At 48.7% G+C, this 16,395-nt stretch overlaps 4 protein-coding genes across 4 annotated transcripts; 1 reads left to right on the top strand and 3 right to left on the bottom strand.

Moving 5' to 3' along the window:
• Positions 1-1,868: 1,868 nt before the first annotated feature.
• On the bottom strand, positions 1,869-2,899 carry TERG_11516 (uncharacterized protein). The gene has a single exon (XM_047750624.1). The coding sequence runs from the start codon at positions 2,647-2,649 to the stop codon at positions 2,287-2,289; it is 363 nt and encodes a 120-aa protein (XP_047605007.1). The 5' UTR covers positions 2,650-2,899; the 3' UTR covers positions 1,869-2,286.
• A 5,351-nt stretch (positions 2,900-8,250) lies between these two features.
• On the top strand, positions 8,251-8,656 carry TERG_00117 (uncharacterized protein; the record flags this gene model as incomplete). Its single annotated transcript, XM_003238077.1, has 2 exons — positions 8,251-8,460; positions 8,549-8,656. 2 exons carry the CDS (start codon positions 8,251-8,253, stop codon positions 8,654-8,656), a joined length of 318 nt encoding a protein of 105 aa, XP_003238125.1.
• A 343-nt stretch (positions 8,657-8,999) lies between these two features.
• Positions 9,000-14,222, bottom strand: TERG_00114 (uncharacterized protein; the record flags this gene model as incomplete). Its single annotated transcript, XM_003238074.2, has 7 exons — positions 9,000-11,629; positions 12,583-12,785; positions 12,978-13,048; positions 13,108-13,127; positions 13,227-13,280; positions 13,350-13,465; positions 13,565-14,222. 7 exons carry the CDS (start codon positions 14,220-14,222, stop codon positions 11,360-11,362), a joined length of 1,392 nt encoding a protein of 463 aa, XP_003238122.2. The 3' UTR covers positions 9,000-11,359.
• Positions 14,223-15,038: 816 nt separating this feature from the next.
• Positions 15,039-16,255, bottom strand: TERG_11515 (uncharacterized protein). The gene has a single exon (XM_047750623.1). The coding sequence runs from the start codon at positions 15,487-15,489 to the stop codon at positions 15,130-15,132; it is 360 nt and encodes a 119-aa protein (XP_047605006.1). The 5' UTR covers positions 15,490-16,255; the 3' UTR covers positions 15,039-15,129.
• Between the last annotated feature and the right edge of the window lie 140 nt (positions 16,256-16,395).

Raw genomic sequence — 16,395 nt, 5'->3', positions numbered from 1 at the left:
AAAAGAGAGGGCCGGAGTAGAGAGGGAGCATGTGTGAAAAAGAGAGGAGAAGCCGATTTGAGCGGTGAAAAGAGGCTGTGCCGGTGTCGTATTTGCCCAAACTTCCCACCGAAGAAGCCCTGGCCCGCTACTGACGCACTCGATTGACGGAGAAGTAGAAGAGGGAGGAGCGGGATCCGCAGAAGAGGTGCTGATCGTGAAGAGAGGAGCGGAACTGGAGGGAGTTCTGACTCTCCTTCTTCTCCTTTCCTCTCGATCTCGACGCAAGCCAAAGGAAAAGGAGATCGGTATTATTTGGCAACAAATGACGCAGTTCGCAGAGTACAAAGGACGCCAGCCACCCGGAAGTAGATACAACGCAGAAATCAAGAAACGGAGGAGAGGAAAAGAAACACGGAAAGCAAGCAAAACGGCGAGAGAGAGAGAGAGAGAGAGAGAGAGAGAGAGAAGAGACAGAAGAGACAGAAGAGACTTCAAAGAGAGAGAGAGAGAGAGAGAGAAGAGAGGAAGAGACGGGGGGTTTACCTTTTTTTTTCTGCGAGTCGAAAAGAGACGGCGAGCCACCCACTGGCAAAAAGAAAGAGAAGAAGGAAAAGAAGAGGAAGAGGAAGAAGAAGAAGAAAAGAGAAGAAGAACAAGGAGAGAGAAGAGAGAGAGAGAGGAGAAGAGGACGGTGACGCTGGCGTTTGGAGAGCAGACGTTGAAGAGGTGAGGTTGCAGGAGGTGAAGTTGGAAAAGACAAGAAGGACGACGAGACGTCAAAAGATAAGTGTGGTCTGTGCCGTGTTTGGGTCAGCTTATTTCGACTCCACCACAAAAAAATGGCAGAGAACGAAGAAGAAACGACGGCGACGGCCAGAAAAAGAGAGAGAAACGAGGGGGAGAGAGAGAGGGAGGCCAGGCTGATGCTACCGGGTCGTTTCTTTTTCCTCCTTGCCCTTTTTCTCTCTGCTTCCTCTTCTGACGGTGTGTGGTAGCGGAAGAAGAAACGAGAGGATGATAAGTAAGAAAAACGGACGGACGGTGGGTTTGCCTGAATGCTTTTTCTTTTCTTTTCTTCCTGGTCTAAGCAGGTTGCTTTCCTTTTGGCTTTTTAGCCGTCTCCTTGTTGTGCTGGGGATGGGCGAGGAAGATGGGAAGAAAGGACCAAGGAGCAACAGCAGGCAGTCTAGTTTATTAAGAGAGAAAGAGACTGCGGACTGAGGAAGAAAAGGAAGCAGAAGAAGAAAAGAGAAGCAGAAGAAGAAGAAAAGAAAAGAAAAGGGCTGTCCACAGAGTCGGGATAGACTAATTTAAAAGTTAGCCCCTAAGTTTGCGACTTTTGGCTCCTTTTCTTTACGCCTGTCATTGCTCTCCTGGGGCTCCCCCCTTTGCTCTGTCGTCCCTCTGCTGGCGCTGCTCGCTCTCAGTTCCTTCTGCTACTCGCCTCTGCCCTAGCATCTGCCACTTCTGGTTACTCTGCTGCAGCGTCCTATCATCTTCTCCAGCGTCTGCTTTTGCTGCCTCTCCTCGTCATCGTGGCGGCCCTTTTGATATCCTCGTATTCGCCGGTAAGTTACAGTACGGTCGGTTTTACCATATAACCTTACCGTAATATATAACCTTACCGTACAAACGACACAGCCTTACGGGAGCAGCTTGATAATTGTTGTAACGAACTCCTCCAGCCTGCGATCATATAGATATCTTTATATATATATATATATAAGGTATGTGTATCAATGGATAAAGATATAAGATAGACATAGATATCAGAGACAGACGTTCGGGCTGTAGAGTCACCAAGACAAGTTGTTCTATGAGATCATCTGACGCCCAGGTACTTTGTTATCCCTTCGCCACTGGCCACCTGCCACTGCCACCCTTCCCTCCCCCCCCTTCTTCCTCTACTTCCTCTCCCTCGGACATTAAGGACCATCCTGATCACTGATCAACTGCCTTCCCACCTATCCCGTACCCATCTACCATGCCCACGAGACTCTCTCCATGGCCAAGGTACCCCCCTCCGCCTCAAACAACAAACCACTTGGGACCGACGGAATAATGTAACCACCATCACCAATGGACGATGGAGCTGTCTCCTGAAACGGGGGAGAGCGAACGAAAAGGCCCGTCCCTTCGATGCCTCCTGGGGAACATACTTTCTTTTCCTTCGCCCTCCTTCAACCATGGTCAGGATAAACTATCGCGGAACCATTAAGCGTCATATGATAGCATCATAGTTTAATACTTCGATCGATAGTCAAGCAATCTTTCCCTTTCGTTGCTTTTGCTTCTTGCTCTGTATCATTCATGCCTGGGCTCATTGCTCTTTCCCTCCTTTCTGGTTCCGCAGAAAACTTTCCGACCCTCTCTTTCAGGTTGCTCTCTTTTCCCTCCTTCCGGTTGTTCGAACAGCCCAATGGACATTCTAGACCAGTTGCCGATAGGGTAATATAAACTCCGTTTCGGGGTCCTTCCCACCCCCCCCCCTTCTCTCGGATGATTCGCCCTTTCATGCATGAACCTTATCGTCCATGAAGATGCTTCTGTATGCAGGCAGTCTCCCTCACCATCTTCTGGGCCTTTGACGTCGAGGTAAAATAGATCAAGAGATAGTTCGTCATCTCGTTTATCAACCTCAAGATATCTCCCCCTTCCTGAAATCATAAAAGTTGAAACAGTGGGGAAAATGAAGTAAAAAGAAAGGGCCCAACCAAGGAAGACGTCTGTACGGAGTACTTATGTACATACGTACCACTTCTGCAGGTACACACACACCATCAGGCTGTGCGGTTGGTATTTTATCCCAAGGTATGACTCCAATTGTACAGCTTCTGTACCATCAGCTTTTCTTCTTTTTGTACATGTGCTTTCCATCTCCTTTCTGCTGCGGAGTCCCGTCGGCGGTCCCCTTCCCCCCTTCTGAGAAGCGGGTAAGAAGGGGAGTGCTGCAGTAGCGTCCGCGTGGTATGCATGCAGGTTGGACAAAGTTAAAACTGTAACCACACTACTTCCTTTTTAATAATAGAACGGAGGAGAACGGAGTACGGAAGGGAGGGGGGAAGGGGGTGAGGAGGTATGGTTGGATATACACCCTACCCGTACCATGGTCTGCAAGCGTGATCTCCTCCATCCGATATCGTAGTATCAGGCGGCTGGTGAACCTCCCATTCCCTCTTCCCCCCCCCTTCCCCTCCTCCTCCCGGCCTAAGGCACCAAGCGCATGATCGTACCATTGACAGTCGTTGCCGATGGTAAACTTGTGTGTCAATGCTCATGTCGGTCATCTTTCTTTTCTTTCCCTTCTCTTCAAATCTCCTGCTCATCACACGGCGTATATGCACGTATTAGGCGGGAAGCTGCAGATAGTCATCACGTCACAGTCCAACCAACAGCCCCAAAAACAACCCAGGAGATTTAATAGCCCGCCCGTGCAGGCAAAAAGGAGCGGTATGACGAAATCGAGAATCGTAAAAATAAGTAGTTAATATGTAAAAAAAAGAATAGAATGCACTCCACCTTCTTGTCAGCCACTTGCTGCTCTGACAGGGGATGCAGAAGATCAAGACAACCAGCTTCTTCATCTGCATGGAGTGAGAGCTGTGTGCTCGTAAACTAGACATAGTTATTCCACCAATCCTTTTGCCCGACGTCGTACAGCCTTTTTGGGCCGACCCTATTTTTTATTTTTATTTTTATTTTTATTTTTATTTTTTTCCTTTTATCTTTTTCTTTTTTATTTATTATTTATTTATTTTTTTTTTTTATTTTCAAGCAGGATCGGGCCGCACCTGCATGTACTATGATAAAATATCGCCGTATTCTTCGTACTCCCTCCAAATTCTCTGGTTCAGCAGTAAGGCCCATGGTATCTGGCATGAAGTGACCAGTCTTAGCAGAAAATCTCTATTTTCAGCTAGAAGAGGGCCCTTAATACGGGACTTTACTCCGTATTAATATCGTCTAACGCACCGCGGTAGTCTCGCCTTCTCTCCCCTTTCCCTTTTTTTCCTTGCTTTTTCCCTTTTGCTTCCTCTTGCTTGTGTAGTGATGTATTCCTTTTTTTCCCCTTTCCGGCACCTTGCTTTGTTTTTTAAGCTTGACCAGCGGGGAGTGTCGAAAGAGGCAAGTCGCAAAGCGGTGCGTTCGGGTAATCTGGATACCATCAGAGAAAAAAAGGGCCAGATAGCAAGCAAGCTGAACCTCTTGTGCCATTTGCCGTCTCCATGTCTCCTCAACTCTGGTTCCTGGTTACGGTGGAGGAGAGGTTCCTTTGGGCGTGGCGGACGGATGGTATGGGCGGCCGGATGGGCGCGGAAGGAGGTCACTTTTTTCGCCTCAGCGAGCTCTTGAGACAGCAGCTTTGTCCACATCCCGCCTCTGTCCATCGCATCTCGTCGTCTGCTTCTCAGCTGCAACCGTACGGAGTATACGGAGTAACTCTGCTCTGATTGCGTCAGTGAAAAATAAAAAGAGGGCCGCCCATCGTGACCGCTGGGCCTGCCAGAAGATTCGCCGCCAGCCCGCCAGCCCGCTCCCAAGGATCCGGGTCCCTCCAGCGGCCCAATGACAGGGCAAAAGCGACTAGTTCCACGCTCTCTCCGTGGACGTTGTGGGCTGTGGGCTCTGTGGGCTTTGCTTTTGCTTAGCTCTCTGCTCTGTCGCTCTCTCTCCCTCTCTCTGTCTCCCTCGCTGTCTCGTTTCTTTTCTTTTGTGGATTTGCGAGCGATCGAGCGAAAGGGAAGGGCGGAAGAGCCGAATAACCCAAATTTACTGGGCAGAAAACGTGTAAATTACGGAGTTACCGAGACCAGGAAGCTGGGAAGTCACGTGGGTTCTACTGTGACATACCGCTTTACAGTACGAAACGGGCGTACCGGTTTCCTTACATCACACATGTACGGAGTACATATACATACATATACATACGTACATACGCAGCAGCAACAGCAGTGAGCGATACTTGAGAAAGGCGCCGACGACATCAGCGATTCCAGAGGCCGGTCGGCTATTCTGGCGGACGGGGCAAGGTCTCCAGCACGCGGTGGTGAGAGCCGAGCAGGCTGATGATGAGAGATGACGAAGATGAGATGGCTGAAGATACGAGCGGCGAGGGAAGACAGCGGGTGGGGGAAGGATATCCCCAGCTCGCAGCGTGTCCGTCCAGGATGAGACAGAGCCCAAGGAGACCAAACTCCCAGAAGACTCCATATACCTAAAACATGAGCCGGCGGGTATTACTTCCCCCTCCAGCCCTTTCAGCAAGCCAACCGCCGCCGGAACTATCGCCGACTCGCCTCGGCCAACGCCGTCTGCTGGTTGTCATTAGACTAGTAGAAAATAGGCCGGACGACCTTCGTACGCAGTCCTTACATGCTGGGAGACAGGGCGATGGTCGGGTAACGCGCTAGTCAAGGGCAAGGATAGACTGGCCTGCAAGCTGCAACAGGAAAGAAAGATCATAATAATAAATGATTAGTGATTCAACCAACACCTGGAAAAAAAAAGCCGGGGGGGGGGGGAGGGGGAGGGCGCGGCCAACAAGATCACCCCCAACGCCAACGCCAACACCGACGCCGACGAACAACGGACAGCCCACAGAGAAGACAATAGCTTGCGCTTCCCGTGCCGTGCTCCCAAGAAATGACATGCAGGAGAGCCCGCAGAACGGAGGAAGAGAAGACAGATGAGAGATGTGGGCATATGGGTAAGCGGCTCTCTATCTCGACGCCTAGCTTAACCTAGCTTAACCATCCCGTCAATCCCAAGATGCCGCAGGGCCAGGCTAGGCTATATTCAGTATGGAAAGCCGTTGAAAAAGAAAAATAAGTAAATAAAGATACAAGCACAGCAAGCTTGAGATGGGGGAGAGCCAAACTAATCATCGAGGTAGTTATTATTATCATTATTCAAAACAACCATCAAGTCACGGGAGAAAAGAGACAGATGGAAGAGAACTCAACCCGGATCAGCTTCCCCTTCTTCCCTAGCCCGACCCTGGCGGCCTTCTGCTCCCCTAGCCCTCCGGTATCTGTGTTAACCGGATGGAGTATATGTATGGATGATTAATTTTATCATCCATCTCTCTATCTAGACAACTATATACAAAGGTATCAATCAACATCCAACCCATCCCTGGTCCCGTTGCACATCATCATGCCGTCTGAATCCAAATTTAGTTTCTTCCCCCTCCTCTTCTTCCGAGCTTCCTATGTTTATCCTTCACCTGTGTGATGTTTTTCTGCATCACCCACATATGCAACCGGTCTGGTGACCGTATAGTTTGCCTGGTTCCCCTGGCCTTGGAGTCCTTGACCTTGTCTTCCTCTGGCTGCTTTTGCTGCCTTCTTTGCCTTGTTTTGCAGGCTTCTCCGTCCTCTATTCCCTACCAGACAGTCCTGCTATCTCCCCGCGTTCTCTGGACATTTTCCTCTTTCTAGTCACTCACCATCTCGTGCTACCAGGGGAACATTGAAAAGTGGTAGGTGAGGCTTTTGGTCCACCTTTACCTCCATCTAGTCATGAACATCCAGCACTTTCGAATACTATGTTGATCTGACCTCAGTGTTCAACCTGGTCCGCGGTTGTGTTCGATATTACCAACACAAACAAGGAAAAAACGAAAAAAATTTTTTTTTTTTTAAACATTCTTAGCGGTGCGCAGGTGTTGGTAACGGTAACGGTTGCGGTAGCGGTAGCGGGAGCGGGCCGCTACCGCATCCTTCTCGCATAAAGCGAAACTTGAAGGGCAAAAAAACGACCAAAGCAACAAGGAACCAAAAGGAACCAAGGGACAGACAGGTAAGGCGAATCCAGTTACTCCGTACTCTCGATGAGATTGAGGAACCAAGGCCAAGGGTGATACGTTACCGAAAAAAAAAAAAAAAAAAAAAAAAAAAAAAAAAAAAAAAAACCGAAACAGGACAGCCACAACTGTTGTCTCCAGCATACTGAGCAGCCCACCTGCCTGAATGCTTGGTCGGACGTGATCTTTTCAAAACAAAAAAAGAAAGCCAGAGGAATAAGAAAAGACGAGGGACATAAAACGGCTAGGGAGGAACGAGTAAAACAGACCTGGGGCAGAGGAATGGAAGGGGAAAACAAGAAAGAAAGAAAGAAAGACAGGCGAAAAAGAAAACGGACAGCGCTAGATGCAGATTATTTGCTGAAGGATCACCCGTGTCTACCAATTTCATTGGCCTAAGACGCGAAAATTTAGGAGCGAGAAAGAGTGAGTCGAAGATGCTGGCACAGACCAAAAGACAGAGCTGCGGCTTGTACAGAGTACGAACCAGTCAGACGAGCGAAAAGGAAATATAACTATATCGGTCAATCAACTATAACCTGCCCACCAGGCAGGATCAAACCAATCTTTCCGTCGCCCAGATCAATTTCCAGCGTTCTGCATTGCATTGCATGACATGGCACATTGCAGATTGATCATGTGTCTTTTGAGTGTGTGCTGCCTGCTCAACCATTGGTTCCTTCCCCCCAGGAGGTCCTTGTTGCTTTCTTCTTCTCCCTCTCCTTCCTCTGCCCTTTTAGCTTAACCTAGAGACGGCATCGGGCCGGGCAGGTGCGCTACACTTCCTTGCAGGCTATGTCTTCTTACGTGGAGGGGGCGGGAAGGAAGAAAAGACAGGGCAAGGCATTCAGCTATGCTTATCGCCCAGCAAGCAGCCTTCCAAGAATGCTTGTCCGTCTGAATGACCATGGATGCGCGAGGGTGGTCAGTAACAGTGACGACAAGAGCGACCGCCTACCCTTCTCGACTCAATTACTCCGTCAACATGAGAGCACAGGCAAAGAACATGCCGGGAGACAGGAAAAGTACACTGCATATGCATGTTGAACGCTGCATGAGAGGGAAAAAAAAAAAAAGGGTCAGCTCAAGTAGCGAAGACGGAGCGGTGTGAGAGGACAGGAAGGAAGCAGCAGGATAATCTCGTATCTGTCGTCCCACTGCATGCGCCAGCATAACCATCCCAGATGTGCCATATCTGTTATGGATATCCATCTGTATCTATGTAAGTGCCGATGTCCGTATGTAATGTGTGCTATGTATGCATGTGTTTTATTCAAGATATTTACCTTCCCCGTCAGCCTGCACTCTAGATATTATGGCGGTTGATCTCCACGTAGTGCGAGAATAAATGGTACAGTACGGAGTACCATGGGCAGTTATCATACGATAACAAGACGGACTTAAACCCCTGTTCGCCCATGAGCAGAAAGACGCAAGAGAGCAGAGGCAGAGAAGCAGGAGTCATGGGTGAGTTCCAGCCGTGCCAGTGCCGAACACCCATGGCGCGCGATGGCCCAGTTCTGCTTCTGCACCTGAACCTGAACCAGAGCCTGAACAAGAGCCTGAACCTGAACCCGATGTCGACATCGATGCTGCATAATAAAGGTAGCCAGGTACTCGCAAGCCATGGCTCAGGGGGCTTCCCGTGGATGGTTGTACGGGAGAGGCCGAAGGTATTTGTATTACCGTACTGTGCGTATTATATTACGTACCATAATTATTAACATACTTACATACGCGGTTACATACAAATTACATAAGCCTGATTTTCTTGTTCTCGTCATACAGAACGGCGACGGACATCGAATTATCCACTCAAGGAACATGCCTATTATTGATGGACGATTGATCTGGGATGGCACCCAATAGTGCGAGCCACGAGAGAAGCAGAAGACGGCGGGAAGCAAAGAAAAGAGACGGAGAGGGAGAATGGGAGACGGAGAAAAAAAGGAAAGAAAGAACCATGGCCAAACAACTAGTCGCAGGCTTGTTACACCAGACGTTTGCCCTTCCCTCTCGTCTGTCTCTTGTGGCCGCCCAACCCCCTTGCCTCTAGCTCGTCCTGAGTGGCTTCTCTCGTCTTTAACTTGTCCATCCGGCCCCCTTAGCGTCTTCTTTTTGCTTTCGGTGCTTGCAGGCCCATCCCTGTCTTCCCGCTAGGCCCGCATACGTCTCTGGTCATGTGGTTTGGCTGTGGCCAATCACCGCAAAGCGGCGACGGAGAAGGATGGGAGGGCCAGAAGTTGGGCGGTTTGGCAGCATGAGCGGCCTCATATATCAGGTCGCGGCATATACTTAAAGTGGTGAGGGTGAGGGTGAGGGTGAGGGTTGAATGGTGATGGATGGCTGGGGAGTGCTGGGTTTTCTCGCTGACTGCTGGAATAGGACAGACAACTTCGAGGCTTGCGGGAGTTGGTTGATAGCCGTCAGCACACCCTCCTGTTGCACAGCAAAGCAAACACCCCATCATCGCTGGCCTGCCTGGTCCTTGTTGTTGCTGCATCAACTTACATACAACTCATTGACCGAGCAATGCAGCGGCGGGAGGGCCGCGGAGCATCCCGTGGAAAAGTAATGGCCGACGGATGGGATTGGCGGACCAGCCTTTCATATCTATACATTACTCATGCAGCAAAAATAGTCGTCCACCATCTGGACTGCGGACGTCGTATCTCTTCTCCCGCCTTCTACTCCGCACATGCACAACGAACAGCCAGCTTCAAGCAGGAGACAACTACAGTGCATGGTATATCAGAACCTCAGGGATATCACCACGTCTCTTACTTCACAGCAACCTACCTGTTCGTTTCAAAGGTTCAACTGCAAGAACGGAGCGGCATACATATCTACATGTACATACCCGGTAGAAGCCAGGTTTATATGCCTGTTGTACGGATCTTCGACGCAACAAGTTGTTTTCAAACGCCTACTGACACCTAATCGCCTTCTTTTTCCTTTTCTCCTTTGCATAAAAGTATGCTCGAGATGCAGGACTGCGTTGTTCGTGTCCCTCGAAGGCAGACGGACGCGCACACACATTCATACACTTACCGCCGAGTTGCCATCTTTTTTCGGTTTTCCTTTTCGCCCCCAAGCCTTGGGTTGATACGAAGTACGTACCCAACTCTTGCTTGCATGCTTGCTTCGACTGCTCGAGATAGTCATGGGCTTTCTCGTTCTCCCACTCTCCCCGCACAGAAACAAGACAGTGGTCGTGGTCTATAGTTCAGAGTTATATAGTCCATCTGCCTAGCATGACGAGGCAGTCACGGTTCTTAACCATGTTTAACGGTGACTGTCTTTCGATTCAATCTAATCCAGTGCGCCTTCCCCCGCAGTCCCCATCCCATAAACATCTACATACCTCAACCCACTGTTTCGATGGAATGCAAGTATCAATCGGGTAACCGTGCATGCATATACTATGCCTATATATAAACCAGAGACAAAATAGACATCCAATGTATACTTCATCGACAGGCCTGATTGATCTCTTTCCTTGATTTGAAAAATGACCAGGCTCGAGCGTGCATAACATACATGCACAGTATCGTCTTCCCTTCATCCGTCGTCTTCATCCTACACATCCCCAGATTCATCCCCGTCTTCGTCCTCGGGATCCGGCATGACAATGCTGTTCAGGTATGTGACCTGTCGGAATGAAACATGTCAGTAACATAAAATCACGGATAAACCTTATTTTTTTTTTATCCCTGGACAGCGTGATAGATATATGGAAAATATCTATTTTGCATGGCTAAGCAGAGGCACGAAACGACCAGGACAGCCTGTTTCCCCAGCGAATCTTCATTGAACACATTGAGACGCATAGCAGTGTTCAACAAGATGGTCCTTCGGCCCATCATAGGCTTTCCCTTTTGCCCACTATCCCATGTTGCTATTGCTCTGCTGATATGCTGAGCTAACAGACAGCCTGGCCGCTAAGCGAGATTGACTTCCGTACACTTCGCTAGGACACGGTAAATCCTTTTCCTCTCTCATGGTTTAGTGGCTGGCAGGGATTGAATTGCAAGGGGGTGGAGAATATAGACCAAAATCCAAAGGAAGAAAGACAGAAGCCAGCAAGAATTGAGTAGGAGACGGAGTGAGAAGGAACCAGGAGGACGAGAACAGAGCATGAAAGGGTAGGGATTGGAGGAGAGGGGATAGAGGGGGACAAGAGAGTTCGATGCCCGACTCGCTCCACTGCTCGTTTTACGTGAGTTGGGTGCCTCTGCCCGAATTCAGCACATTGTGCATGCATATCATACCTGCATGCGACGGTTAAGCCGCGAATGAGAAGTTACAGTGTATGTGGATCATGTGGGACAGATGAAGGCTTTGGGACCTTGGAAATATAGACGAGGGAAGCCATGGGAAAGCTGCCGTTGAGTCGTTTATGAGTCTGGCGTCAGTTCGGGGTGAGGGATGGCAGGGATGGATGGCCTGGGAAAGGAATGGGGGATGGAGAAGAGATGGGGCTCTGGCTGTGGCTCCGGCTCTGAGTCTGAATCTGGCTTGAATCTGACTATTGCTTTGACTTTGGCTTTGGCTTTGACTCTGGATTTGGCATTATTGGCTCTGCGGGATGGGAGAGGCCGTCCGAGGAGGAAGGGAGGAAGGGAGGGGGGCAAAACGGACGGGATGTGCAAGGAGACAACTCTGCTGCACATGCTGCCGGAAAGACTGATTTTTACTTACAAATTGAACCATGATCCCAACGATATGAGCCACTCGGCCCATGGCTTCTGGTCCACGGAGATCCTGGTCAGCAAGTTTCTTGCTCAACGTGAAGCTTCGAAGGCGGAGAAGCTCAATATTCTCATTGTCCGCATCGTAGCCCTATTAGATAATAGAGTTAGCCATCATGTAACTAAGTATATATCAACGGTTAAAGAAAAAAAAAAATTGGAGTGGGAGGGGTCTGGCATGGGAGCCGTTGTAAGAAAAGGAGAAAGAAAAGGTAGGGTTCAATTTCGTTAGGCCCTCTTTGAAACCTGGATCGAACACTATCTCTGACCCAAAGTCCCAGAAAGCGGAACCCAAGTGGCTGCAAAAGCGAGAGAGAAGGTTCGAAATGGGGGAGCGGGTTCCATCCACCGTGGCAACTGAGAATGGGGGAGAAATGGCAGTCAGTGCAAATCAAGGGCTGCGCCTGGTCCGCCCGTAACGGGCCTTCAAAGCCCTAAACCCTGGTGGCATCCCCGCCAGGAAGACGAGCTGGAAGGCTTGAAAACACCCATCGGGCCTGAGCGAACTGATAGAGGCCATTCGCTGGAGTGCATTTGTTATCCTTGCTAGACGATGGGCTGGCTGAGTGACTTCCACTTCGATGAGGGAGTAAGTATCATCGAGTTGGAGTCGGACTTGTCCCGGAACTCAGCGGAAGGTAACAGCTCTAGGTTGGTCTGGTAGCAAAACAACTTACTATGAGCTGGAGCTGGCCTCGTCAGAGTTGAGTCTACGGGGAGCTAGGCCATAGACGAGAGTTGGAAAGGTACGTCTAGTGGTTTGTGCTCGTTTGGTGATCAAGTTGACTGACTTGAGCGGTGGCTGCAAATTGGTTGGCAGGCATCTACCTCCCTTACTCACTCCCTCATCCATTCCTTGATGAGACCCTCGACAGATATCTCCGAGCATATATAACTATGAGACTTCTCTCTTTGTTCCTGAGGTCTGCAGATGAAAGGGCCTTTGGAAAGACAACACTGTGGAGTGGCAGCGGTTGTAGGTTGGAGGTGGCTGAGGCCAGGACGAAAGAGGTTGATCAACAGACGAGAGCATAATCTACCTACCTTTGGTCTAGTTTTGAGTGCACTCTCCTTATTTTGATTGACAAAGGCCTTAATAACCTTCTTTTCATCATTAGGAACACCCCCGAGGATTTCTCCCCTGACGTCTGGATGCATCAAGATGTCCTTGAGCCGTTGCGAATTCCGATCAATATTCTGGCGAATAAGAGCGAGTTTGCTAGCTTCCGGCATCCATAGACCGGACCCTGTGCTTGTACGTTTGATTAGCCTCTGTACCATCCATCTATCGTTATCCTATGCCCACGCGTTTTCTGAACAACCATCGCTTGGGATATGAATTGGTCACAGGGATGGAAATAAATAATGCCGGTGGCCGAGCCAGGTATTCAAATGTGAATTAGGTTGTGGTGAATTCTGGGTAACTCAGAGTCACTCACCTATGAAACACTTGCCAGGTTCTAGGTGGAGGTAGTATGCTGCGTACGGGCCTTTGCGTCCAGTACGGGACCTGCAAGGGTTGTTCATAAGGGAAGTAATATAATATATGCAGGATAATAGTGGACGTACCATGCCGCTGAGAAATGTGGCTTCGGTATAGTTAGCAAACCGCGTAATCAAATATAGGGAGAATAATAACCTTTCGACCAAAGCTCTCCTACTTCGACTTAAAGCATGGAAACTCTTACCTTGTAAGGTGTTTGGTCACGGCTAAACCTAACGTCTCTATATATTCTAAAGACCTACAAAGATGTACTGTGATCAGCATATATTCTAGAGCATATTGGTACTTACTTATGGCATATGCTTACCAAGTCTTTTGCTGGCAACTCAGGGATTGTCTCGTCTTTCTCAGCTAGCTTCTCATTCAGTGCTTCGACGAATGAATCCCAGTCCTTCTTGGACTTCCTATAATCAACATCATGATCTTTACAATCCATGCATTAGCATATACATAGAAATACAATTATTCTATGTAAGCATTCAATCCCGCATTGTATGCCTCCAATGATGATCGTGGACTCACTTTTCAACCACTCACGGTCATTGTTTTCCCTAAGATCTGCAAGGAAGAGGACGGTATTTGGATGTATGGTGCCATCCTCATAGGGTATCCCTCCATCGTCTCTAGGAGTCGGAAGTTTGATAAACACTTCTTTTCCTGGTTCCAGCCCAGTCCTGACACCTTCTCTCCAGAGCTCGTTTCCCTTGCTATCTTTTCGGGATTCAGCAACGGGATCCTTCACACCACTTTTTCTTCTCTTCACATGCGCTACTGCTTGTTTCTTTTTGTTTCCTCTTTTCTTCTTATCAAAATTCTCGTCCTCGTCTTCGTTATCTTCCGCAGACTCCTCAGCGCCTGCAGATGCAGAACTTTCTGCACTCGGGCAATATGAATCCTCTGTCTCGTTGTCCTTTTCCAGCAAGGCTCGATTCGAGCACTCTGATGCCAGTGGAGTCAAGTCACTGCCACTAAAATCGGATTCCGAGGCGTTTTGTTCAAAGTATTTGCTCTTTTTTGCCGTAGATGAGGCACGCTTGGAGCTTCTAGGCTTAGACGGAAGCTCTTTGGGGGTAGTTCTGCGGCGTTTTGTACCCGTATTCTGTCTGGAGGACGAGGTATCAGGCTGTCGTTTGGCTTGCTGCCCAGTAGGCGCTGAATTTCGAAGTGAACGGCGAGGCATGGCTGGTGAGCGGGTAACTAACTAGTTATCGATGAAGTGGTTATCGTCCTGGCATGACACCCGGCCGTTGGAGGCTCAGCGACGAGAAATTCCCGTGAAATTAATTGTAGATGTCAATGACGCTCAATGGCATAGCTTCTATGCTCACTCTGCGGGTTATCGAGGCTTGTAGTTGGAGTCGTTGCTAGTTAGTTAAAGTTTAGTCGTGCCCGCCTCGACGGGCTGGAAGGATGTTAAGTTAGTTACCGAGGTGGTGAAGGACCTGAATGGAGCATTTCTCTTCCTCGGCCATCCCCAAGCGGTCAATAATATATCGTCGCCCTCTAACCATTAACAGAGGAGGATTTAGCGTATATCAAAGCTCGCGCATATACGTTATTATTCTTGCTGAAGCTTGCCCTAGTCAACTGTAGGGTTGAGAAAAAGTCTTCACGGAGAAATCGTGCCCTGTTATGCACTAGTTAACTAGCTAACTGGAGGCAAGGGAAGCATCCGTCAGCTACATGCAAGACGGGTGATAATAGGGAAAAGGCAAACAAGGGGGCCGTTTAAAAGGATAAAAGACTATTCTCCGTCTGGCTCATATTCAAAGAGAAAGCTGTCCGGGGATGGCCGCCATACCTTCCAGTTTCACCTCTAAAAAGGAGAAGATACTAAGGGACCTGTCTGTCCCTGAAGAGGACTATACAGATTTATCACCCAAGGGCTCGGTGGATGTTGCAATTATACCTCTTATACGGGACATCAACCGGCTACCGGGCCTTGTAACGACGAGCAGCTGCGCTGGGCGCATCAGTGTGTTCGTCGAACGAGGGAAGGGAGGCAAGGCCCAGGCTGATATCACTGCCCCTGGCAGCGAGAGAGCTCTTGACGGCCGTGAAAACGCCTCATCAGAAGATAAGCCCGGTCACGATAAGCGTATAAGGACAGAATATGTGAATAAATTCGTTCCTAAGGGGGGGAAAGGCAGCGGAACATGGCAATTTGTCTCCCATGATCCCCTGATATTCGATGGAGAGAGTACAGACAAGAGTCTACATGAGCTATTCGGGCTGAAACCGTCGAGGACCGCAATAAGCTCAAGTAGAAAAGGCGAAATACAACTGGTCAAATTCAAATTTGAGCCTATGGTATGCATCTTATATTCCACCGAGTTAGTTATTATTTGATTACGCGTTTCATTTCTCTCGATAAATATTAAATTTTGTCTATTATCCGTCTTTTCAATATACTGACTGTGTGCAGATTCTCCATATAATGGCTGCATCTCTAAGCCATGCCCAACCTGTCCTTGCTGCTGCCAGTAATGCAGGCTTTAGAGAGAGTGGACTCCAGGGTCTTCGCTGTCTAGAGGACCCGGAAGCATGCCCTATCGTTGCTGTACGATCTTCTGGCCTAGGACTTGAGTCAATCATAGGCTATATTGAAAACGATGGTTTGCCTGAAGCTACAGCTCGTAGTTTCGTAGCCGAAGAGTATATGCAGTTGCTTGTTCAAATTTCGAATGAACGATTTGCAATTAACACGGAGCGCATGGAAAGATTTAGGGCGAAACTCTTGCATTTAGTTAGTAGGCAGGGCCTCGGTAACCCTACCATGCAATGGGAGGACCCAATAGCTAGGAGAGCAAGAAAGAGAGCGGAAGGGTTAGAAAGGAGCAAAGCCGCGAAAGAAGCACAAAGGCTAGAAAATTTAACTTCAGTGACTGAAGATGACATGATATTTGGAGTTAATACTCTAGACATATAATCAATAACCCCCCTTTTCCTTTACCAAAAAAAATAATAATAAACCGACACTTAGTTCTGATGTTGCCAGGAAAATGATGCTTACAATCGATGTGCACCTCTTGCAAAGTAGTATTTGGATAGAAAATTAGCATCGAGGACGTCTAGCATACAATAAAGACTTGATGAAGACTTACTCCAAGTCTTAGTGGATGAGAGGCTAGGACAATCAACTGGGGGTACGGAAATTCGACAACGATTCGCCTGGACAGGCTACTCTAACAGATAAAATACATAATTACAATAATGCAAGCCGCTAGCCATCCCTTGCGGGATTGACTGGCGGCTAGCCAACTGGGAGCAACGTAAGAGACAAAGGAAAGGTATACAATAACGCCAGCAAGTCGGAGTCATCCCAGATAGGATTTTCCGACTGCTAGCCAACT

Source organism: Trichophyton rubrum (assembly GCF_000151425.1).
Source record: "Trichophyton rubrum CBS 118892 genomic scaffold supercont2.1, whole genome shotgun sequence".
Lineage (NCBI taxonomy): Eukaryota > Fungi > Ascomycota > Eurotiomycetes > Onygenales > Arthrodermataceae > Trichophyton > Trichophyton rubrum.
Note: the sequence above shows the minus strand (reverse complement) of the source record. Positions and strands in the feature narration are given on the sequence as shown.

Coding starts and splice junctions, on each gene's coding strand:
- TERG_11516 (XM_047750624.1), bottom strand. CDS start 2,649: ATGATTTCAGGAAGGGGGAGATATCTTGAGGTTGATAAACGAGATGAC.
- TERG_11515 (XM_047750623.1), bottom strand. CDS start 15,489: ATGCAGCCATTATATGGAGAATCTGCACACAGTCAGTATATTGAAAAG.